The sequence below is a fragment of the Pipra filicauda genome, unplaced genomic scaffold (genome assembly GCF_003945595.2).
Source record: "Pipra filicauda isolate LSUMZ 115617 unplaced genomic scaffold, ASM394559v2 scaffold184_size3518187_pilon, whole genome shotgun sequence".
NCBI lineage: Eukaryota > Metazoa > Chordata > Aves > Passeriformes > Pipridae > Pipra > Pipra filicauda.
The window spans coordinates 1,460,940-1,481,615 of record NW_024104292.1 but is presented as its reverse complement, the minus strand read 5'-3'; the positions used below and the strand labels follow the sequence as shown (position 1 = coordinate 1,481,615).

Genomic DNA, 20,676 nt, shown 5'->3' with positions numbered 1-20,676 from the left:
TAGCCAGTAGAGTAAACTTTACTGATCAGAAAGGCTGGATATAAATAGAAAGCCACTACCATTATTGAACTACATACAGTAATATGTAGCTTAAATTAGCCTCCTTGCCCCAGAATTACAACAGATAGTGAATTACATCTTAAAAATAGTTCACACTACCTCACTTCATTCAGGATTCCATGTATTTGGCATTCCAGCTACAGTTTTCACATTTACTGCTCTGTGTACAGCACCTGTACCAATCACAGTTAAAAGAAAATCTCTTGTTCATCACCTGAGATATATTTCTCTCCAGGTCATGGATGGATGCTTGACTGTAGATTAGAAGCAGTTCTAGATTTTAAGATGTGAATTGCAATAGAGGTAACATGTTATAATGATTGGAATCACTGTAACTCAATATGCTGTTTGTATTTAGAATCAAATTCAGAAAAAGAGTCCGTATGCTTATACATACGCAGCATCCTCTACTTTAAACAGGCACTCAAAGGACCAACAAAACATGGTTCGCCTAATGAAGATGATCTCTTATTATAGCGTAAGGATACATATAAAAAGTTTTGAGTCTGTATTGCTGAAGAAGAGGTTGGCAAAAAGACCTGAAAGAAATAAGGACCCCAAAGAAGGTCACTGATCCAAACTCACTGTTTTCACCTTTATGCAGTCAGTGATATCCTTGGTTTCGTGTTATAACGAGCATTTCATGACATTTTCTGCTAAATCTCATTCATCTGGATTCATTCTCCTCAGAGATCACATGATAAACCTTTGTGCCACAAGACACTTGAATCTCTTTTGTATGGTATTTGCTCAGTTTTATTTTTTCTAAATGCCACTTTAACCTTCTTATGTTCAGTTCTTTGAGTCTTGAACTACTGTAATCTCCTCTATGGTTGCTTAATATCCCATTCAATTAAGAGCCTGAGTTGTTATCCATTAGTCATGTAATTGGCTTGTTAGCCTCTGATCTCATTTCTTTGCCTTAGGTGTACATGTATTTGACTAATTCCTATAATTTAGGGATGCTTTTCCTTCCTTCAGTAGGAGTAATGTACATGCAGCTCTTGCTCAGATTTTAATACTCAGAATCAAGATATAGATAGCAACACCTGAGTTTCTGATGCTTTGAACGTGTTACCGTCTACTGAATATCCGATCTGCAGAAGGAAAGTCTGGAAGTGCCTTTAGAATTCTTTTATGTTGGACCTGTTGGATCTTTTTAGTAACTGCCTTTAACAAATGCAGCTAATTGCTCCTGGTTTAAGTTATCATTAAATGTTTCATATTTCATTTCTAATCTGATTCCAATATTTGTGTTTTAGGAAATACGGGAAACACATTCAAGATTGAACCAGTTCTAGGCATCATTACGTTACTCAAGGAGCCAGACTTAACCACAATGGGACAGTTTGTTTTGTCAGTCAAAGTGACAGATCAAGGTTCTCCGGCACTGTCTGCAACAGCAATTGTGCGGATATCCGTGACGATGGCAGATAACTCCCACCCTAAATTCACTCTAAAAGAATACCAAGCGGAGGTTAATGAAAATGTGGATATTGGTACTTCTGTCATCTCTCTCTCTGCAATCAGTCAGTCCACGTTAGTTTATGAGGTTAAAGATGGCAATGTTGATGGAGCCTTCACCATAAACCCGTATTCTGGAGTGATCACAAGTCAAAAGGCCCTTGATTATGAACGTGCTTCCTCTTATCAGCTCATCGTACAAGCAACAAATATGGCAGGCATGGCATCAAATGCCACAGTGAACATTCAGATTGTTGATGAAAATGATAACCCACCAGTTTTTCTCTTCTCTCAGTACTCAGGCAGCATAAGCGAAGCTGCTCCTGTAAATAGCATAGTCCGGAGTGCTAATAACAGTCCCCTCGTGATACGTGCCACTGATGCTGATAGCAACCAGAATGCTTTGCTTGTCTACCAGATTGTTGAATCTACTGCAAAAAAGTATTTCACAGTAGATTCCAGCACAGGTGCAATCAGAACAATTGCAAATTTAGATCATGAAACAATAGCCCACTTCCATTTCCACGTTCATGTTAGAGACAGTGGGAATCCCCAGCTTACAGCAGAGAGCCCAGTTGAAGTGACCATTGAGGTAACTGATGTCAATGACAACCCACCAGTCTTCAGCCAGGCCGTATTTGAGACAGTTTTGCTCCTACCCACATATATTGGTGTTGAGGTTCTCAAAGTCAAGGCTGCAGACCCAGATTCAGAGATCCCTCCTGAACTAACATTTAGTATAATTGAAGGCAATATGGACCATTTTTTAATTGATTCAAGCACAGGGGTACTCACCATTAAAAACAGTAGTCTCTCCAAAGACCATTATATGCTAATAGTAAGAGTATCAGATGGGAAATTTTATAGCACTGCTATGGTGACAATATTGGTAAAAGAAGCCATGGATAGTGGACTCCATTTCACACAAAATTTTTATTCCACTTCTATCTCAGAAAACAGCACCAATATCACAAAGATCGCTGTGGTGAATGCTGTTGGTAACCGCCTCAACGAGCCTTTGAAATACAGCATATTAAACCCAGGAAACAAATTTAAAATCAAATCCACCTCAGGAGTCATTCAGACAACTGGCATCCCCTTTGACCGAGAGGAACAGGAGCTGTATGAGCTGGTGGTGGAAGCAAGTCGTGAACTAGATCACCTTCGCGTCGCTCGAGTAGTGGTGAGAGTTTACATTGAGGACATAAATGACAACGCCCCAGTGTTTGTAGGGCTTCCATACTATGCTGCTGTGCAAGTTGATGCTGAACCTGGTACCCTGATATATCGAGTGACAGCTATTGATAAAGACAAGGGTGAAAATGGTGACGTGTCATACCTCCTGAAGGAAGACTATGGACATTTTGAAATTGATAGAGGATCTGGTAGCGTCACTTTAAAAGAAGCCTTCAATTCTGATTTGTCTAATATAGAGTACTTGGTTGTCATTCTTGCAAAAGACGGTGGTAACCCATCATTATCTGCAACGGTAGAGCTCCCCATTACTATTGTTAACAAAGCAATGCCTGTATTTGACAAACCCTTCTATACAGCTTCCGTGAATGAAGATGTAGAAATGCACACGCCAATTTTAAGCATAAATGCAACCAGTCCAGAAGGCCAAGGTATCATTTATATCATTGTTGATGGAGATCCCTATAACCAGTTCAATATCGACTTTGATACTGGAGTTCTGAGTGTCATCAGCCCGCTGGACTATGAAATAAATTCTCTTTTCAAGCTGACAGTGCGAGCCAGTGATGCCCTCACTGGTGCTCGAGCTGAGGTCACTCTGGACTTGATCATTAATGATGTTAACGATAATCCTCCAGTTTTTGATCAGTCGGCTTACAATGCTACTTTGTCCGAAGCTTCTTTGATTGGGACTCCTGTACTGCAAGTTGTTGCTACTGATGCTGACTCTGACAATAACAAGATTGTACAGTATCAGATAGTCCAGGACACCTTTAACAGCACTGACTATTTCCATATAGACAGCAGCAGTGGCCTAATTTTGACAGCACGGATGCTGGATCATGAACTCATACAGCAGTGCAGCTTGAAAGTCAGAGCAACCGATAATGGGTTCCCACCACTAAGCAGTGAGGTTCTTGTTAGTATCTCAATAACGGATATGAATGACAATCCTCCAGTTTTTAACCAGTTAATATATGAATCATATGTGAGTGAACTGGCACCTCGTGGTCATTTTGTGACTTGTGTCCAAGCTTCTGATGCTGACAGCTCTGATTTTGACAGACTGGAATACAGCATCCTATCAGGAAATGATCGGACCAGTTTTATTATGGACAGCAAGAGTGGTGTTATCACCCTCTCCAACCATCGCAAACAGAGAATGGAGCCCATGTACAGCCTAAATGTCTCTGTGTCAGACGGGCTGTTCACCAGCACAGCTCAGGTGCACATTCAGATACTTGGGGCCAACCTCTACAGCCCTGTGTTTTCGCAGAGTGTTTATGTTGCAGAGGTTAGAGAAAATGCTGCTCCTGGAACTAAGGTAATCCATGTGAAGGCAACAGATGGGGATTCAGGTGTATATGGCCAGATCAGCTACTCCATAATAAATGACTTCGCCAAGGACCGATTTTTGATTGATAGCAATGGGCAGATTCTGACAACTGAGAGGTTAGACCGTGAGAGCCCACTGGAAAGTGATATCGGTATATTTTTGAGAGCCCTCGACGGAGGTGGCAGGACTACGTTTTGCACTGTGAGAGTGATAGTAGTGGATGAGAATGACAATGCTCCTCAATTTATGACGGTCGAATACAGAGCAAGTGTCAAAGCAGATGTTGGGAAAGGTTACTTGGTGACCCAAGTACAAGCAGTAGATCCAGATGATGGAGCCAATTCCAGAATTACCTATTCTCTCTATAGTGAAGCTTCCGTTTCAGTAGCTGATCTGCTTGAAATAGATCCAGATAATGGATGGATGGTCACCAAGGGTAGCTTTAATCAGCTTAAAAGCACAGTTCTGTCATTCTTTGTCAAAGCAGTGGATGGTGGCATTCCTGTAAAGCATTCCCTCATTCCTGTCTACATCCATGTTTTACCCCCAGAGACTATTTTGCCTTCTTTTTCTCAACCCCAGTATTCTTTTACAGTAGCAGAAGACACCCTCATAGGTAGTACTATTGACATTCTGCATGTTTTGCCCAATCAGGGTGCTTTGTATAGCACAGTTAATGGTGAGTTACCTGAAAACAACAAAGACGGGGTTTTCATCATAGAGCAAGACACGGGACTCATAAAATTGGATAAGAGACTTGACCACGAAATAAATCCTGCTTTTCACTTCAAAGTTGCAGCCACGATTCAGTTAGATAAAGTAGACATTGTGTTGACTGTGGATGTGGAGGTGAAGGTGTTGGATGTAAATGACAACAAGCCTGTGTTTGAAACAGCCAGCTATGATGCTATAATAATGGAAGGGATGCCTATAGGAACAAAACTTATGCAAGTTAAAGCGGTTGATGCAGACTCAAGTGCAAATGGGCAGGTCACCTATACGCTTGCGGTGGAATCGGAGCTGGAGAAGATCACAGAAGCATTCACCATTGATAGCAACAGTGGCTGGATCAGTACACTGAAGGATTTGGACCATGAAAAAGATTCTGCTTTCACCTTTGCAGTGGTGGCCTCAGATCTGGGGGAAGCTTTGTCCTTATCATCAACCACCTTGGTCTCAGTTACTGTGACAGATATAAATGATAATGCACCTGTCTTTGAGCACGAGGTGTACAGAGGGTCAGTGAAGGAGAGTGACCCTCCAGGGGAAGTTGTGGCTGTTCTTAGCACCCGGGATGAAGACACATCTGATGTCAATCGGCAGGTTAGCTACCATATTACAGGTAAGAAACAACTTACATACTTTCTTCCCATAATCAGCCTTACTGAAGAACTGTGCGTGTGTCCAGTTTTAGGTGAATGTTAGCTAAATTATCTATGAATGAGGCAATTATGTTTTTCTTTGGTTTTGAATTTTCTTTTTTTATTTTGGACAGAATTTGCAGCAAAACTGAAAAGAGAGAAAGGGAGTGTGTGTGTCTCTCTGTTTTATTCTCTCTAAAATTTCCAAGATTAATGCTTAATGATTTGCTGCAGAGCAATGTAGCGTGACCCATCAACCAATCATAATTGATATGTCAGCTTGAAAACCATCATAATTTAATTTTTTGACAAAGGGAAGAGGAAAATTTTATTCTTAGAGAGAAAATCCTTATATTTCCAAGCATTTTTTTTTTTCTTTTGGAATGGCATTTCTCTTTTTGAGATAGGAAAGTGCATGCAGGAGCCACTTTGAAACACCATTCTTTGGGGCTGGGAGCAGTAGGGGTATGAGTGAGTTTTATGTTATTGGGTGAGGGGATGCCATTTCTTATCAGCATAGATTCCTGGCCAGGGAAATAGTAATATACTTAGAAGCACTGGTTAGCTGACATGTATTGTTATATACAGCATAAGGCAATTTTGATTACATTACTAACACATTTTTCGAAGTAGGTAATATTGCTCTCTTCTATTTTGTTATACTTATTATCATTCTTTTTTCCTAGATTCAGCCTGGCTTTTGTGTGAGTATGTTATGAGTGATGGGGTACTGCAGTTATTTTTCTGTCTCCATCTTTCATTGTCCAATAGATTTTGTTAGAAAACAACTTTGTCACTGCCTCCCTTAGCAATTCAAGAGCTAATATTAACTACCTAGTAATAACCAAATTATTGGATGAATTCACATTTCTCTCACTGAATGGGATTAGACCTACACAAGACTGCATGTAGGAGGCACTCTGTGGGCAAAAATTACTTAACTAATGGGAAGTTTGTATGTTTTGCTGTGGAGCATAAGGCTCCTACCCCTTTGTTAGCTATCAAATTGAAAATGGCTGTGGGATGGTGTGTAGGGAGAGCCGTGATACTCCAGTCAGGCATAGATTGCCTGATGTTACACATCAGAAGTAGCATTATTTTCAAAGCAACCAGAAATTCATTCTGACCATTTACATGAAAATTTGGATTTGCTTTAAAGGTTTGCAAAGACTATGTGTTCATAATGTGATGTGCCGTAGGATATTAGAAGTAGGGGCAAAGGTAGTCTTATGGGTAGGTGTCAGGATTGAGAGGCCTTGGGCAAGGTGCATTAGCTGCCAGTGCTCCAGTTTCCACATATGTAAAAGTAAATAAGTTGTTCCTCATCCTAGAAATTTTGGGATATTTGAAGGAGTGTGGGGATCCCAGTGCAGAAAGTACTATGGGAAAAGAAAACCCTTATGTTCGTAACAAAGATATGTTAGTGCACCATGATTATTAGCTTTGTTCTGAAGTCTTGCAGTCATCTCTTGTAGTTAATTATGCCTTTAGTTACATAATGATGTTTTTCTTCACATCCCTATGCTGTTAATTTGGCAAAAACTGGACTTTTGAATAACAACTGTCACATGTGACTCAAAAATTATAGATCATTCTGTACCCTAATTTCTGTCGCAGTTCAAAATATGTCAGATGTTTTGCTGTTTTATTAGCTTCTGAAAACATTAGATGCCAAAGCCCAAAACTTTCTTTAAGTCCTACTGTACAATTACTAAAGTGTATAGTCTCAGAAATTCCACTGCCTTTGAATATATGATTTGAGGTTGGAAAATGCACAAGGGGAAATTATGTTCTTTTGATTTAAATGTCAAAACATATTAAAGTATAGTATTTCTAATAAAATAGTCTATTCACACTTTACCTCAAGTTGATCTCAGGAACTGCATTTGAATGTTTCATGGAATCAGATTAGCTAGACGATTATTCAAATGCTTTGGCTTTCTGGAGGTGTTTTGAGCCATAGAAACTTCTGTGAATACAATAAACAAACTCTGGGGAAAAACAAGACATTAATGAAAAGAAAGAAGAAAAATTATGAGAATGACATGTGGATCCACCAAAAACAGCTTTGTGAAAATGCACCAGCAGAAAAGTAGCACACAGAAGATAGATGGAAAAAATCATCCTTTAGAAGATGATAGAAATAAACATTCTGTGTCCAATGCGATCACTGAAGAGTCCTTTATGCTCTTTTGAGGAATACAAATGCTTATTGCAGTCTTCTGGTTGACTTTGAAAAGGGATTTATACACTCTGGTGGACATATATATATATATACTGTTTTGGATTCCTTCAGTTTAGGATTGTTTTCCATGATTACTGGCAAGTAATTGCCATTTTCAAACCCACTTTCATTTGCATTTGATGGGGGGGGAAATTTTGCACTTTTTGTTACTTGTAGTTTGATAGCAGCTGGAGATGTTCACGAAGCAAAAGTGCTATATATAAATCTTAATAGAAAATCAATAGGAAGCACAGTTTACACAGATGCACTTAGGGAGCACAGTAGTTTCTTTTGTTTTCTTTTGAAAGTTCATTTGAGGTCATTGCCTATGTCATTTGAGGTAGTTTGCCTAAAACCAGGGCTCTTCTGATGTCTAGCCAACCAACAACCAGCCAGATATTACTGAGATCTAACAGTGGCAAACTAGGAAAAACCATCAGAAAAATGTTAGTTGCCAAGACTTTGGTAAAGTGTTTTATGTTCCTCAGTGATGTTACTTAGGCTTCATCAGGAACATACATCTAAGGACAGTCAATAGTCTTCAAGCTTGTTTCAGCTTATACAAGGGAGATAGACGATGTGTTTTGGAAGAAAGAACTGGTATTGTACACAGGCTTTTTGCTGGATTGCCCAGTATGAGCAAAGTGATGGGTTTTGTTTGTTTTTATCTTATATTTGTGATACTGGAGTTCTGGAGAAATGGATGTTTCTGTGTTTGGGTAGGCCTTATGCTGCAGGCTGAAGAACAGTGTCTGCAATTTTATGATAGTAAAGCTAAGAGGATTGGGTTTATCATTTCAGAAGCTCAGGAAACACACATCTTAAACTGGGAGTAAAGGATAAACCTATTGATTTTGTGTGATGCAAATGCCTAGAGTTCTAACTGGGAGTTGAAAATATCGAAATAAATGCATAAATGTAAGACAGAAACTAAATAAATAGGTTAGTAAATATTCAGTTCCCCCTCCCAGATGGGGACATTGCAGTGAAAACTGACACTGTTGGCTTCTAGTTTTTCATTCCCTTTTAGCTGCTATAATGGCCTCTGTGTGTGCTTTAGTAATGATGTGTGTCAGGATTTGTTTATTTTGGATCACTGTCTCTCTGCATTTCATTTGTATCTGGCTGTTTTCTTTCTTTACTTAAACTTGAGCTTGATTTGGCTTTGTACTATTTGCTGACTAGGGAGGGAGGGAGGGAGACAGAGCATTATTTAAACTTCAAGTAACAAAAGATAAAAGATACTGCTGATTCTTTTAGCCTCAAAGCCTTTCTAAAAAGTTATTGGAGTGTTTTGTGTAGCTAGCACTTCACTGTTGTGACATTCAAAGTAGAACATAAGAAAACTGCCAAAAGATTTTAAAGAATACATTAATACACATAGTCAGGAGGCTTCCGTTTAGAAAAGCTACATTATTCAGAGCGAAAAACTAATTAATTAGAATGCCCCTAGGAAACTGAATCTGCTTGCATATATTAGTGAAAAAGTTAATTAATCACTGCAGAATGAGATCTGCATCAAGACATATGTATAAGTACTAGGAAACATTTCCTGGGCCACGGTGTGGATTTTTTTGCCTTTCCATTTTTAAGAATATTTCCTTGACAGTATTTTAGTGCTTACATGTCATTATTTCTGTTGCACTTTACAGTGCACCTTTATTTTCCACCAACAAAGTATAGAGCCAGTCCTAAGAAGCAAAAAAGAAAGATGAACACGCTAATAAAAAAGCCATGCAGATAAACTCTTACACATGTTTGCTGCTTATTGCACAGGTTTCTTGGTCATTCAAATTGATACTTTTCGAATGGAGTAAAGGGGAATAAAAGGGATCCCAAGAACCATTTTTTTTAATGCATATTCCCCAAATTCCTAGGTGTGATTTAAAAGCCATTCCATCAGCAACAAAGCAACAGTGATTTTAAAATTGCTCCAAGATAGTGTTACTGCTAGCTGTAAAAACCACCAGCTGATTTTAATTAGATTTTACCTTTCCTCTTTTCTCAGCAATGGGATACCCATACCTTGAGTGTATTGCTTCCTGGTTGGTCAGGACAGTTAATCATTTTTTTTACATAAGGACTAGTGTGCAGGAAAGCCTGATTAATATCATGAAACAAAATAAGAACATTGAAGACCATTTTTATTAATGGTTTACAACGTTAAACTCACTGTGACAAGATTACAGCCTTTAATAAAGGAGAGTTAGGCTTTTTTTTTGCTGGTGTTGAACTGAATAAAGGGAATTAAACGTCAATCAGCAGGGGTCTGCCTTCTTTGAAGTCACATTCAGACTCAAGTCTGTGGACAAATTCTCATTTCCTTGGGTTGTATTCAGATCTGGACTGTAGTATACATCAACACTCTGTGTAACCCTCTTTAGGAGAAATGTAGGTTTATATGACACAACAGATTAAACAATGTGTTCTCTGGTGGTTATTCCAGACTGTCGTAGAAATCAGTGGGAAAACTGTTTGGTTTTGTGATCAAACTGCTTGGTTTTGTGTGGTTTTCTATCAACAGAAAATATCTGTATTTGATATATCAGTTTAGTGCTGTGTATGATTCAAGGACCTTTTATAATTATAATGCCTGTCTGACTACTTTTCTGGAAATCTTATTGATTACAACTTGCTTTTTTTGGCACAGTCATAGCTAGCACAAATGGTGACGCTTAACAAGAAAGATCTGCTCAGCCTGACTCAGCTGACTTAGTTTTCATATTAAATAGAAACCAGTCTGTCTTGTCACTGGTAGCTAATGAAGGAAGCATAGATTACAGCCTCTGATCTCCTTTCTGCTTTTTGTGTAGAAAGTAGGTATGAAATGGACATTAGATTTTTTCTGCTTGGTTTTAAGCTCAGCTTCAAGTTCAGACCTTCTCTGCTTTGTTATTTTGCTAAAAAGGTTGCTGAGAACTGACTTAATTGTGACAGCAAAAGCAACATCAGAGACAGCCTGACAGCAGAGTCAATGCAAATAAATTCAGCCTTGCTTTTTTTTTTATTTTATTTTTTTGTCTAATAGTTATGCAATCATTTCATGCAAGTAACTACAGGGGAAGAGGGGAAGGTTTAAGAACCTGGTCTTTCTATTGAGCTTGGACAGATCCCATGACACATGTCAGAACTCAGAGTAGTTTGTAAGCAAATGTACACTAGCATGTTTGACATTGTTGAACTTGTTACAAGAAAGAATAAGCATTCATTCCCTTAATAGTTTTATACTGCTTTTAAACATGAGCAACATGGACAATAGTTCTCAGATTGCATTCCTGCATGGAGAGCACATGAGAAAACTTAATATGAGTAGCAGGTTAGCTGCAATTAAAGTGCACCCAGTGGAGCAGCATGATGCTTTTTAATATGTCCTTGCTGAGTTTCTGTAGCGCATGAGTTTGCTATGACTAGAGCGGTCTATCCTAAATTATTAAATTTTCAGATATGTTTTTACAGACCAAGGTTGTGTTAGACACTGGGCACAGAAGACTGAGTAGTTGGCTTTACTGGCTTTGGCTGGGGTAGAATTAATTTTCTGAATAGCACCTGCTATGTGGCTATGATTTGGCTTTGTGCTGGAAACAGTGTTTCTACCACAGGGATATTTTAGTTACCACTGAGCGGTGCTTACACAGAGTCAAGGACTTCTCTGCTCTTCACCACACCCCATCAGTGAGGAGGCCAGGGGTTCACAAGGAGTTGGGAGGGGACACAGCCAGGACAGCTGACCCCAGCTGACCCAAGGGATATTCCAGACCATGTGACATCATGCTCAGCAATAAAAGCTGAGGGAGGAAGGAGGAAGGGAGGTTGTCCAGAGTTATGGCATTTGTCTTCCCAAGTAACTGTCAGGGCAAGAGAGCCCTGCTTTCCTGGAGATGGCTGAACACCTGCCCTGAATTCCTTTTTATGCTTATACACACAGATTTGCTTTTCCAGATACACTGTCTCAACCCATATATTTTCTCAGTTTTACCCTTGAGATTCTCTTCCCATTCCCACTGGGGAAGAAATGAGCGAGCGGTTGTGTGGGACTGAGCTGACTAGTGGAGTTAAGTCATAACATTGGTTTAAAGGATTTTACTGTCTTGTCTGACAGAAGATTTGGATCAGACTCAGAGAAGGGTGATTGAAGGTGTTTCTTCATGGACCATGCAGGAGGCTGTACCATTTCAGATAAAAGAGTAAATAACTGTTGGAAAAATTAATGACTGTACCCGCCTTAATTATTGTACACTTCTGCACATGACATGTCCTTCCCTCCTTCCTTCCTTCCTTCCTTCCTTCCTTCTTTCCTTCCTGAGGATAATGTGGACCAAAACTTTCCCTCTCCCAACCTACTTTTGTCAGCAGGCAATTTAATGATGTGGAAGAGCAACATTGCCAGGTTCAGTGTCAGAGTTAGGGCACAGTAAAAAACTCTTCTGCTTTATCTCTTGTACTCCTTTCATCATCTTCCCTTCTTGGATACATTTGATCTAATTCTACTGCTTATCTTCCAACTGTTCCTCAAATGACCTCTTGTTAGGACTATTTAATACTTATGTGTCTTCCTGTGTCATGTAAACTTTTTCAAAAACTAGCATTTTAATAAGCACAAGAATGGCACAGTTGTATGATAAAGCTTTCATTAGAGGATTCCTTAATAGAACCCTCTTCCAGTCCTTGATTGCATAATCAAGAGCTAATGAAATTGTCTTGGTAACAAGAGCTACGGTGTATTACATCCTCTCCCGAGACTAAGTGGAAAGACAATTGTACCAGCCCGAGAGGACTATTGATTGTTCACAGTTTGAATTTGATTATCCTTATGGGGAACTAAACAAGAGATCATCTCAGCTCTGCTAAATGGATTTTGTTGCCACTGAAAGTTATTGGTTCGCTTTCATACAAGGCATTCGGGGGGGGCAATAAACACAGGGAGCATAATCTCATTACAGATCTCCCGAGTCTGCAAGTTTGGAAGCACCAATCAATGTGAAACAAGTGATGGCTGCTTAGTTCAGGTTTTCTGCAATGTGTCTGTGTGTTTACACCAGGTGGGAGCTCTGAAAGGACACTCCAATGCACTGTATGTTGCTTGTCTTGTTGCAGGAGGGAATCCCAAAGGGAAGTTCGCTCTGGGACTGGTTCAGAATGAGTGGAAGGTTTATGTTAAAAGGCCTCTAGATCGGGAAGAGCAAGACATTTATTATCTGAACATCACTGCCACAGATGGCCTCTTTGTAACCCAAGCTGCTGTGGAAGTGAGCGTCACTGATGTTAATGACAATAATCCAGTTTGCGAACAGGTGAGTTACCAACACCCACAGAAATCAACCACTGTGTTGAAAGTGATGAGTTCCCTGGGGGTGTTCCTTGCTATTTACAGGTATTCACAGGTGATGCTGATTTTCATCCTAATGGTCTTAGTTGAAGAATCTGGAGTGATCTGGGAGAGTAGCAGGATAAAGCATTCCTGTGAAACCAAGATTCAAGGATAATGGTCTCATAAAGCTAGCAAAGGAGCAATGTACATGTTGGCCTTTAGTTGGCTTTAGAACAAATGATGTGTTGTGAGGTGGCATTGGGCACCTCAGAAAAAAATATGCTCCCCTTTCACAAGCCACATTGAAATGCCTCCAATCCAGTTTAACTTCAGCTTTCCTGAACTTTCCAGATGCCAGAGATGCAGTGGAAAAGGCGGAAGAATGTAGCTTGCTCTCATGTTGTTGGGAATGCAGGCAGTATGGCCTGACCACAGTTTTCAGAGTACTAGCTGTCTTTTATTCTGTGGAAAGGCAATACAGGGAACTAATTTTAGCACAATATAAAGGTCTCTGTGAAAGAAAAGGCATAGTAAAACCCAGAGTTCCTTAATGGTACTCCTTTCAGAATATACATATATATATATGTGTCTGTGTCTGTGTATGTATGTATATACTCATATAATTCCCATCATTGCATTTTCACTGATGGACTACTGTCATTGCAAGAACCACTCTGTGGAATCACAGTCTGAATTTCCCTCAAAACTGCTTGATGAGGTGATAAAAACAGTTGTTTCTGTTAGCACACTCATCAAAATTTTCTTTTCATGGATGTCAATGGAATAAACAGAAGGTAAAAAATGGTATTGCGTTAAACACCTAAGATGAGCCCTATTCAGAGTCATAATTTGGCATTGTTTATTGTGACACCTCAAAGCTTAACAGTTACTTGAATTGCTTTATGTGTTACTTGAATTTCCTTTATGTGTTGCATAAAGGAAAATTGTTTCCGCTATAGAAAGATGCACTATAAATTGTTTAAAAAACAGCTGTGCAAAGACTGTGAAATACTGTCACAGCATAGCTTACATTTCTGTTTTTGACTCTAGGTTGCATACACAGCACTGTTTCCTGAAGACATTCCATCAAACAAAGTCATTCTTAAAATCAGTGCTAAAGATGCTGACATCGGGTCCAATGGTGAAATTCACTACTCTCTTTATGGTGCTGGGAACAATAAATTTTTCTTAGATCCAGAAAATGGTAAGATGACAACGAAATGTTTCTTAATAGCTTTAATTCCTTGATATCAGTGGGTACTCGTTTCCTTAACAAGAGTTAGGTTACATTTGGCTATAAGCCAGTTGTTCCAGTTATGGCAGGTGTGGATGACCACTTAAAGTGGTGGTGGTAGGAGGGAGAAGGAGGGATATCTTTGTTGACTAGATTGAATGTTATAACCAGAACAGTTGATATCAATCCTCTTGTTTCCCTGCAGACTTCAAGTTAGGTCAGAGATGTATCATAGAACCATAGAACAGTTTGGGTTGGAAGAGAACTTTAAAGGTCGTCTAGTCCAACTCCCCTGCCATACACACGGTAATCTTCAACCAGATCGTGTTGCTCAGAGACTCATCCAGTTAATGTTTCCAGGGCAATCTGTGCCAGTGTTTAACCATCCTCATCATAAAAAAATTCTTCCTTATATCTAGTCTAAATCTACCCGCTTTTTTAGCTTAAAACCATGACACTTTGTCCTATCGCAACAGGCCCTGCTAAAAGGATGTCTTTCTGCATCTAGATGTCTATAAATCTTGAGAGTAACAGAAAGACAAACTTGGGAAAACATGGTGGTGTTCATATGGGTGAAGCTGTAGGCTGTTGAAGGCCACCATGAGTGGCTTGACATCCCTGCACTCATATCGGCAGCTCTCTTTTTTGGGTGCAGAGCAGAGGGGAGTGACACTGCTGTGAGTTTTTAATCCATTCATTGGAATAAGAGAGGTTGATTTTGTTTTCTGTTTCCTATTCCTGTGAAACACATGATTTTGAGACATTTAAGCTATCTAGAATCAGTGATGCTGCTACAATAATAACAATAGCTGCTGTTTTTGATCAATTTTAGGTGAGCTGAAATCTTTGGCCCCTCTTGACCGAGAGAAAATCCCTGCATACAACTTGGTTGCCCGAGCCACTGATGGTGGTGGCAGGTTTTGCCAATCAGAAATCCATCTTATTTTAGAAGATGTTAATGATAATCCACCAGTGTTTTCATCTGATCACTACACTGCATGTGTCTATGAGAATACAGCCACTAAAGCTTTGTTAACAAGAGTCCAAGCTACTGATCCTGATGTCGGTAAGTGGGAAACATTGCAAACAATAATTAACATTCAGGAAGACTCTGTGGATTGGTGGAATTGCAATACAGATTAATTTTTCTATAGCTACTTTTCTTCATTTCTCCCTCCTTTATCTTCTTTATGCTCCCCATTTCTTTCTCTTCTATTTCTTTACATCAAAATGCTTGTGGTTAAGCTTGACATAATGGTATTACAAACAGAAAAGCATTGCAGCAGCCACAGAAGCATGTAGTCTTTTATTTTCTTGATCAGCAATAGCTGTGTTCAGGGGTAAATGATCGTTTTGGGGGTAAATTCCAGCTTTTTTCCTCCAGTGGTCTCACCTCTTTTCTTGAGCTGTGATTTTGAATTCCCATGCCACTGTTTATGCAAATAATATAGTTACATGCCATACACCTATACCTGATTAATCATAGCTTTTCTAGAGTTTCATACTGCTCTAGCTCCCATTCGTTCCAGCTGATTACTTTAGCATAAAATTATTGTTCACTGTGAATGTACATTATAAGTGTTTTGGTTATTTAACTGCACATTCTTTGAAAGTGTAAGAGTTTATTATATGAAGACCTTAACCTTGAAATCTGACACCAAATATAAATATTTAAAGGGGGCCTTTTTGCATAACACAGTGGTAAAACCTACTGAATATCAGAATTTTTTATGTCACTCACTTGAGTCGAAATAAATAAATCCCTTAGTTTATTTTTTTCTTCCTCTGTTTGGAGATGTTTTGTAAAAACTGTGGCCTGAGTAGTTTCACATAAAAAGATCTTTCATTCAGTGAAAAACTATTTCATGTCAATTTTTTTTTTTTGAAGTATACTGCATGCTGTAAGTCTCAGCTGTTACTGAGGCTGATAGTGTAAATATACAGGAATCCATAAAGGAGCAGCAAACATTCATTAATGTATCTATGAAGAGCTGCATTATATGCCTTGGTTGAAAAGTGACAATTAAAATTATGATACTGTTCTGCAGTGAAAAGCCAATTACTGGTAGTAAACTACTGAACCATCTGAAGAGACAGTGTTGTCATTTTCCACTGTTGTCTTAATTACCATTTTTCTTGTAGGTGAGATGACATTCAAGGAGAGAGGGGACATAGAAATAATTAGAATAAAAATTTGTCAATGAAAGTTCTTGCTAGCACCAACTTTACAGAATAAAATGGTTAGCAGTGAAAAAAACCCCAAACCATGAGCTACCTTTCCTCTGAAACTAGAAAAGTTAAAGAGAGGGATGCATGTAATGAATAGGAAGGGACTATGTACTTCTTTAATTATTAGACCTGTAAATTAAACCATACATTGTATCATATGAAAGTGACTAAAAAAAACTCCCTAAAACTGGATTTTGTTTTAATTACTGTTCTGTTAGTCCCTGCTAAAATCGCTAATTCCCTATTGCTGCATAATGAATGAGTTCAGGTGGTGTAACATTCCCATGAGAGAAAAATTTATTATTGATATTCCTGATGGGTTATGATATTCCTGTAAGGTTCTGTGAAGCGTTATCCTGAAAGCATCATTTGAGCCAGTAAAATTCATACAAAACAATTTTTAACATTCAGGACACATCTTGTGATCAGTCTTAGAATTTGCCCATTCTCTGGTTTTGGGCTTTGAAGAGCCATGTACTGTAAGGATAGGAGCATGAATATTGAAGCCATTGAGGTAAAACTTGAGAGAAGTCCATTTGTGGTCTGCAACTAAATACAGTTTAACAGAAACCTGAAAATACCATGGGCAGACACTGTTGGATAATTAAGACAATTTCCAGTTCACAGGAAAACAGTGTTATATCTGCCTTGTGCCTTCAGTGTCCCTTGAATTTCCCGATTGCACTGGACCATAAGTTGTTGTTTAATATATTTTTAATTTAGATACATACTTAGCAACCAGCTGGACACACTGAAGAAGAGATGTGATTCTTCTTCACAATATTCAACAGAAGAAAATGGCTTTAACTGTTTAACTGTAGTAGCACACAAGCTCATTTTCCATAACCTCTGCATATAGCTAAGGATCTTAAATTAAATGATCACTTGGAGAGACAATATACATAAGTCCATTTGCTAAGGCATTTTAGTTATTTTAATCTAAAACAATTCTTTTTCCCATCCTGCTGTAATTGAAAATTTTTAGTATTTCCACAATATGGTATTTGATATTTAGTCACCACCATGAGGTTTGGAAATGTTCAAACTAAGATATGAAAGAGAAATGCTGGGTTTACATTTTTTTAGAGACATTCAGAGAGAGCAGTGAATTTTCTGCCTCCCGCTGTCTCCAAATCAAAGTGCTAAATGACTCCATTCTGTTCAAATTAAGACACAAGAAGAGCTGGAGTGAATGTAGAGGTGTAATTATCTGAGCAAAGCCATCAGACAACTACAGTATCAGCCTGTTTCAAAGGAATTAGGGTCATGCTAGAGCAGCAACACTGAGGAAAACTACATGGGACTTCGTGGCAAGCATGATGTTAAAAAATTAATAAACTTCAGAATAAACCTGAAGCCCAAACCTGATCTGCAGGTGCATATTCATTTCCAGTGCTGCTTGTCTTTTCTGCATGCACGCAGTGTTACGGCCTTGCTTGCACAGTATAAGAACGAATGGCAACATCGTCCAAACTCAGCTGTGCTTTAACTGATGGTTAAATCCTGCCTCACTCACAGCTGCTTTACTTTGTGAAGGAACTCCGTGCTCAGGCCTGTTTCCGTGATGAGTGGTGGTGTAGTCTGCCAAAGGCAGAAGCACTTACTGTACTAAAAACGAACAGTGCGTTTATCCCTCCGTCTGCAGTCTTCATCACCACTGGGCCATCAGCCATCCAGATCTGTAGTCAGTTTAGTGATTTCTCTGACCGAATGATTTTTTCCTGAATTTATGATGAATACAGGTTTCCAATTTTGCTCAAAATGGGAACAGCCTTGTCAGCCAGCTCTATCTTGCCTGCCACTGCTGCCTTTCAGCTTCTGCATTAGCCTATGGTTAAAGACATGGATGGTAGTCATCAAACAGGTCCTCCCCCATTCCCTGCGCAACCAGCCAGTACAGATAGACTAGCAGGAAAATACAGACATGTAAGTAAAAAGTTGGCAGGTGTGGCCTTTATTTGATTGCAGAGTTCTCTGCAGTGTGCAGACTGCCTTTCTCTGTTCTCAGCTGTCCCTCTAACTAAGAAAAATAATAAGCAGTGTGCTACTTTATTCAAAGCAGTTTCTCACTTTTGTGCATAAGTTGCAAAAAAATGGGTGTTGAAAGCCTAATTCAGGGAGCCAGGATAAGATTTGAGATGCTCACAGAGATGTTTATACAGCTAGGTTATATGGGTCAATTGTGGCTGAATTTGGTTGTGTTCTTTAAGCTGTTGTATAGAGTTAAATATTATTTGGATGAGGATTTACGAGAAAGATTCTGTCATTGTCTGATTAGTGCATTTGTGTTTAATCTGGAGAGTTTAAATCAATCCAGTCTCTAATCAGTTTGATTCTTGATGTGGGGAACTAATTATTCACCTCTTCACACAAAGTGGAAGAGCTGCAGCAGAAGAAACACAATCCTTCTTAGGGAAGCTGTTTGACCTTCTAATTAGGAGACATGAGATTCATAACCCCAGCCTTCTCCACCAAGAAGTATAGGCATGAGCAGCAGGGGAAACTGGCAAACTGGGGGAAGCAATACCATTTTCTTTCAGCTTCTGATGGGAAATTTTATCTTGGATTTCAAAGAAATCTGTGACAAAACTGATATTTTTCTTTCAAGGTTTGACCTCACTGATTCTGATATTTCAGTAAAGACTTGGTTTGTCCTAAAAAAGCCCAAACCCAGTCCCTTCCCATATGTACTCACAAGGCAGGTGCACAGGAAATAAGAAATGTCTTTTCCAGGGAAGAATGGTATTATGACTCCTCCTTTAGGTTTCAGTCAGTACAGTCTGGAGAGTACCGACCTCCAAGAGGGTGGGGAAGCAAGCATATTTTATCTTCTTTTTCTTCCTGTCCTTTCCTTGTGAAAATGAGAAAAATTAAGAAACCATTAAAACTATACAAATTAAATATCTATCAGAAATAGCAACCAAGGAACATAGATAGTTCTCTGAGGTTTATCACTTGTAGAAAAGTGATGTAAAACAAAAGTGGTATAAAAATGCTGGCGAGCCCACCACAGAAAAAAGTCAGTTGGTAAGGTTGTTCAGTGGGTCACCACTTTTGAGAATACATGCATGGAAGTAGAGTACAGACTTCAACCTTATCAACAGTGGGCTTTTCTCTTGGAGGAATTAGGGCAACTGAGCCTGATGCACACAGGACTGAGCTTGGGAAGGGGTGAAGTGCTGCCAGGTGAGATTGCAGAAGTGTCAGAGAGAAGTGCAAGACAGTCACAGCTTGATTAGAGAGCAGTTCTCTGAATTATGTGTAATGGTGAGTAAAAAATAATAGAAATGCTTAAGTAGATACTGATTTTGGCATTTTGTGGAAAAACCAGTATACAGCAAACTTTTACTTGGCATGTTTGTTTATGTTGGGCATGTCACCTGAAATGGGTCTAGAAACTTCTGGGGCATTCAGGATCTGAAAAAGAAGAAAGCAGGGATTGAAACATGAATGAGAAGAATAACAGAGATAACAGGACAGAAGATTTACTAAAATCCAACAGCTAATATGTAGTTAACTTTGGCAATTATGCCATCTAGATGGCATTTCTGGATGTCATCTGAGTTTTTGTAAGATAAATATTACAAGATACTTTCCAGAGGATGATTTATTCTCTTTAAAGCATACATGCTGCTGCCTGTATCTTTACCCACATCTTTGCTTCACTGACTTTTAGAATAGTACTGGGGTTAGTGCACTAATACAGGATATGGAAGACCTGAATCATTAATTTCTTTTTCTCTTACAATTTAAAACAGCATTAAATAAGTAGGGAGTATAGTTTAAGTTGGGGAGCCTTTCCACTGTAATTGAAGTTGTTTTCAAAAAGAATTCAGAAATCTGCCATGGAAGAAAAAAAAGAAAAGGAAAAGGAAAAGGAAAAGGAAAAGGAAAAGGAAAAGGAAAAGGAAAAGGAAAAGGAGGGAGGGGCGGAGCGAAGAGGGAAAAAGAAAAAGAAATAGTTTAAGTTGGGGAGCCTTTCCACTGTAATTGAAGTTGTTTTCAAAAAGAATTCAGAAATCTGCCATGGAAGAAAAAAAAGAAAAGGAAAAGGAAAAGGAAAAGGAAAAGGAAAAGGAAAAGGAGGGAGGGGCGGAGCGAAGAGGGAAAAAGAAAAAGAAAAGGAAAAAGAAAAGGAAAAAGAAAAGGAAAAAGAAAAGAAAAAGGAAGGGAAGGGAAGGGAAGGGAAGGGAAGGGAAGGGAAGGGAAGGGAAGGGAAGGGAAGGGAAGGGAAGGGAAGGGAAGGGAAGGGAAGGGAAGGGCAGG

At 39.0% G+C, this 20,676-nt stretch overlaps 1 protein-coding gene across 10 annotated transcripts in view; it reads left to right on the top strand.

Annotated features, from left to right (window-relative positions):
- Positions 1–20,676, top strand: part of FAT3 (FAT atypical cadherin 3) — a 407,022-nt gene that overhangs the window by 323,309 nt on the left and 63,037 nt on the right. For all 10 annotated transcript variants that reach the window (XR_005563057.1, XM_027750637.2, XM_027750635.2 and 7 more), the window contains 4 exons: positions 1,323–5,396; positions 12,734–12,930; positions 13,998–14,151; positions 15,014–15,247. Coding sequence is in view for 9 of the 10 variants with exons in the window: in XM_027750637.2 (XP_027606438.1) it covers positions 1,323–5,396; positions 12,734–12,930; positions 13,998–14,151; positions 15,014–15,247 (4,659 nt within the window). In the remaining variant the exon portion in view is untranslated. The remainder of the gene's footprint in view (positions 1–1,322; positions 5,397–12,733; positions 12,931–13,997; positions 14,152–15,013; positions 15,248–20,676) is intronic.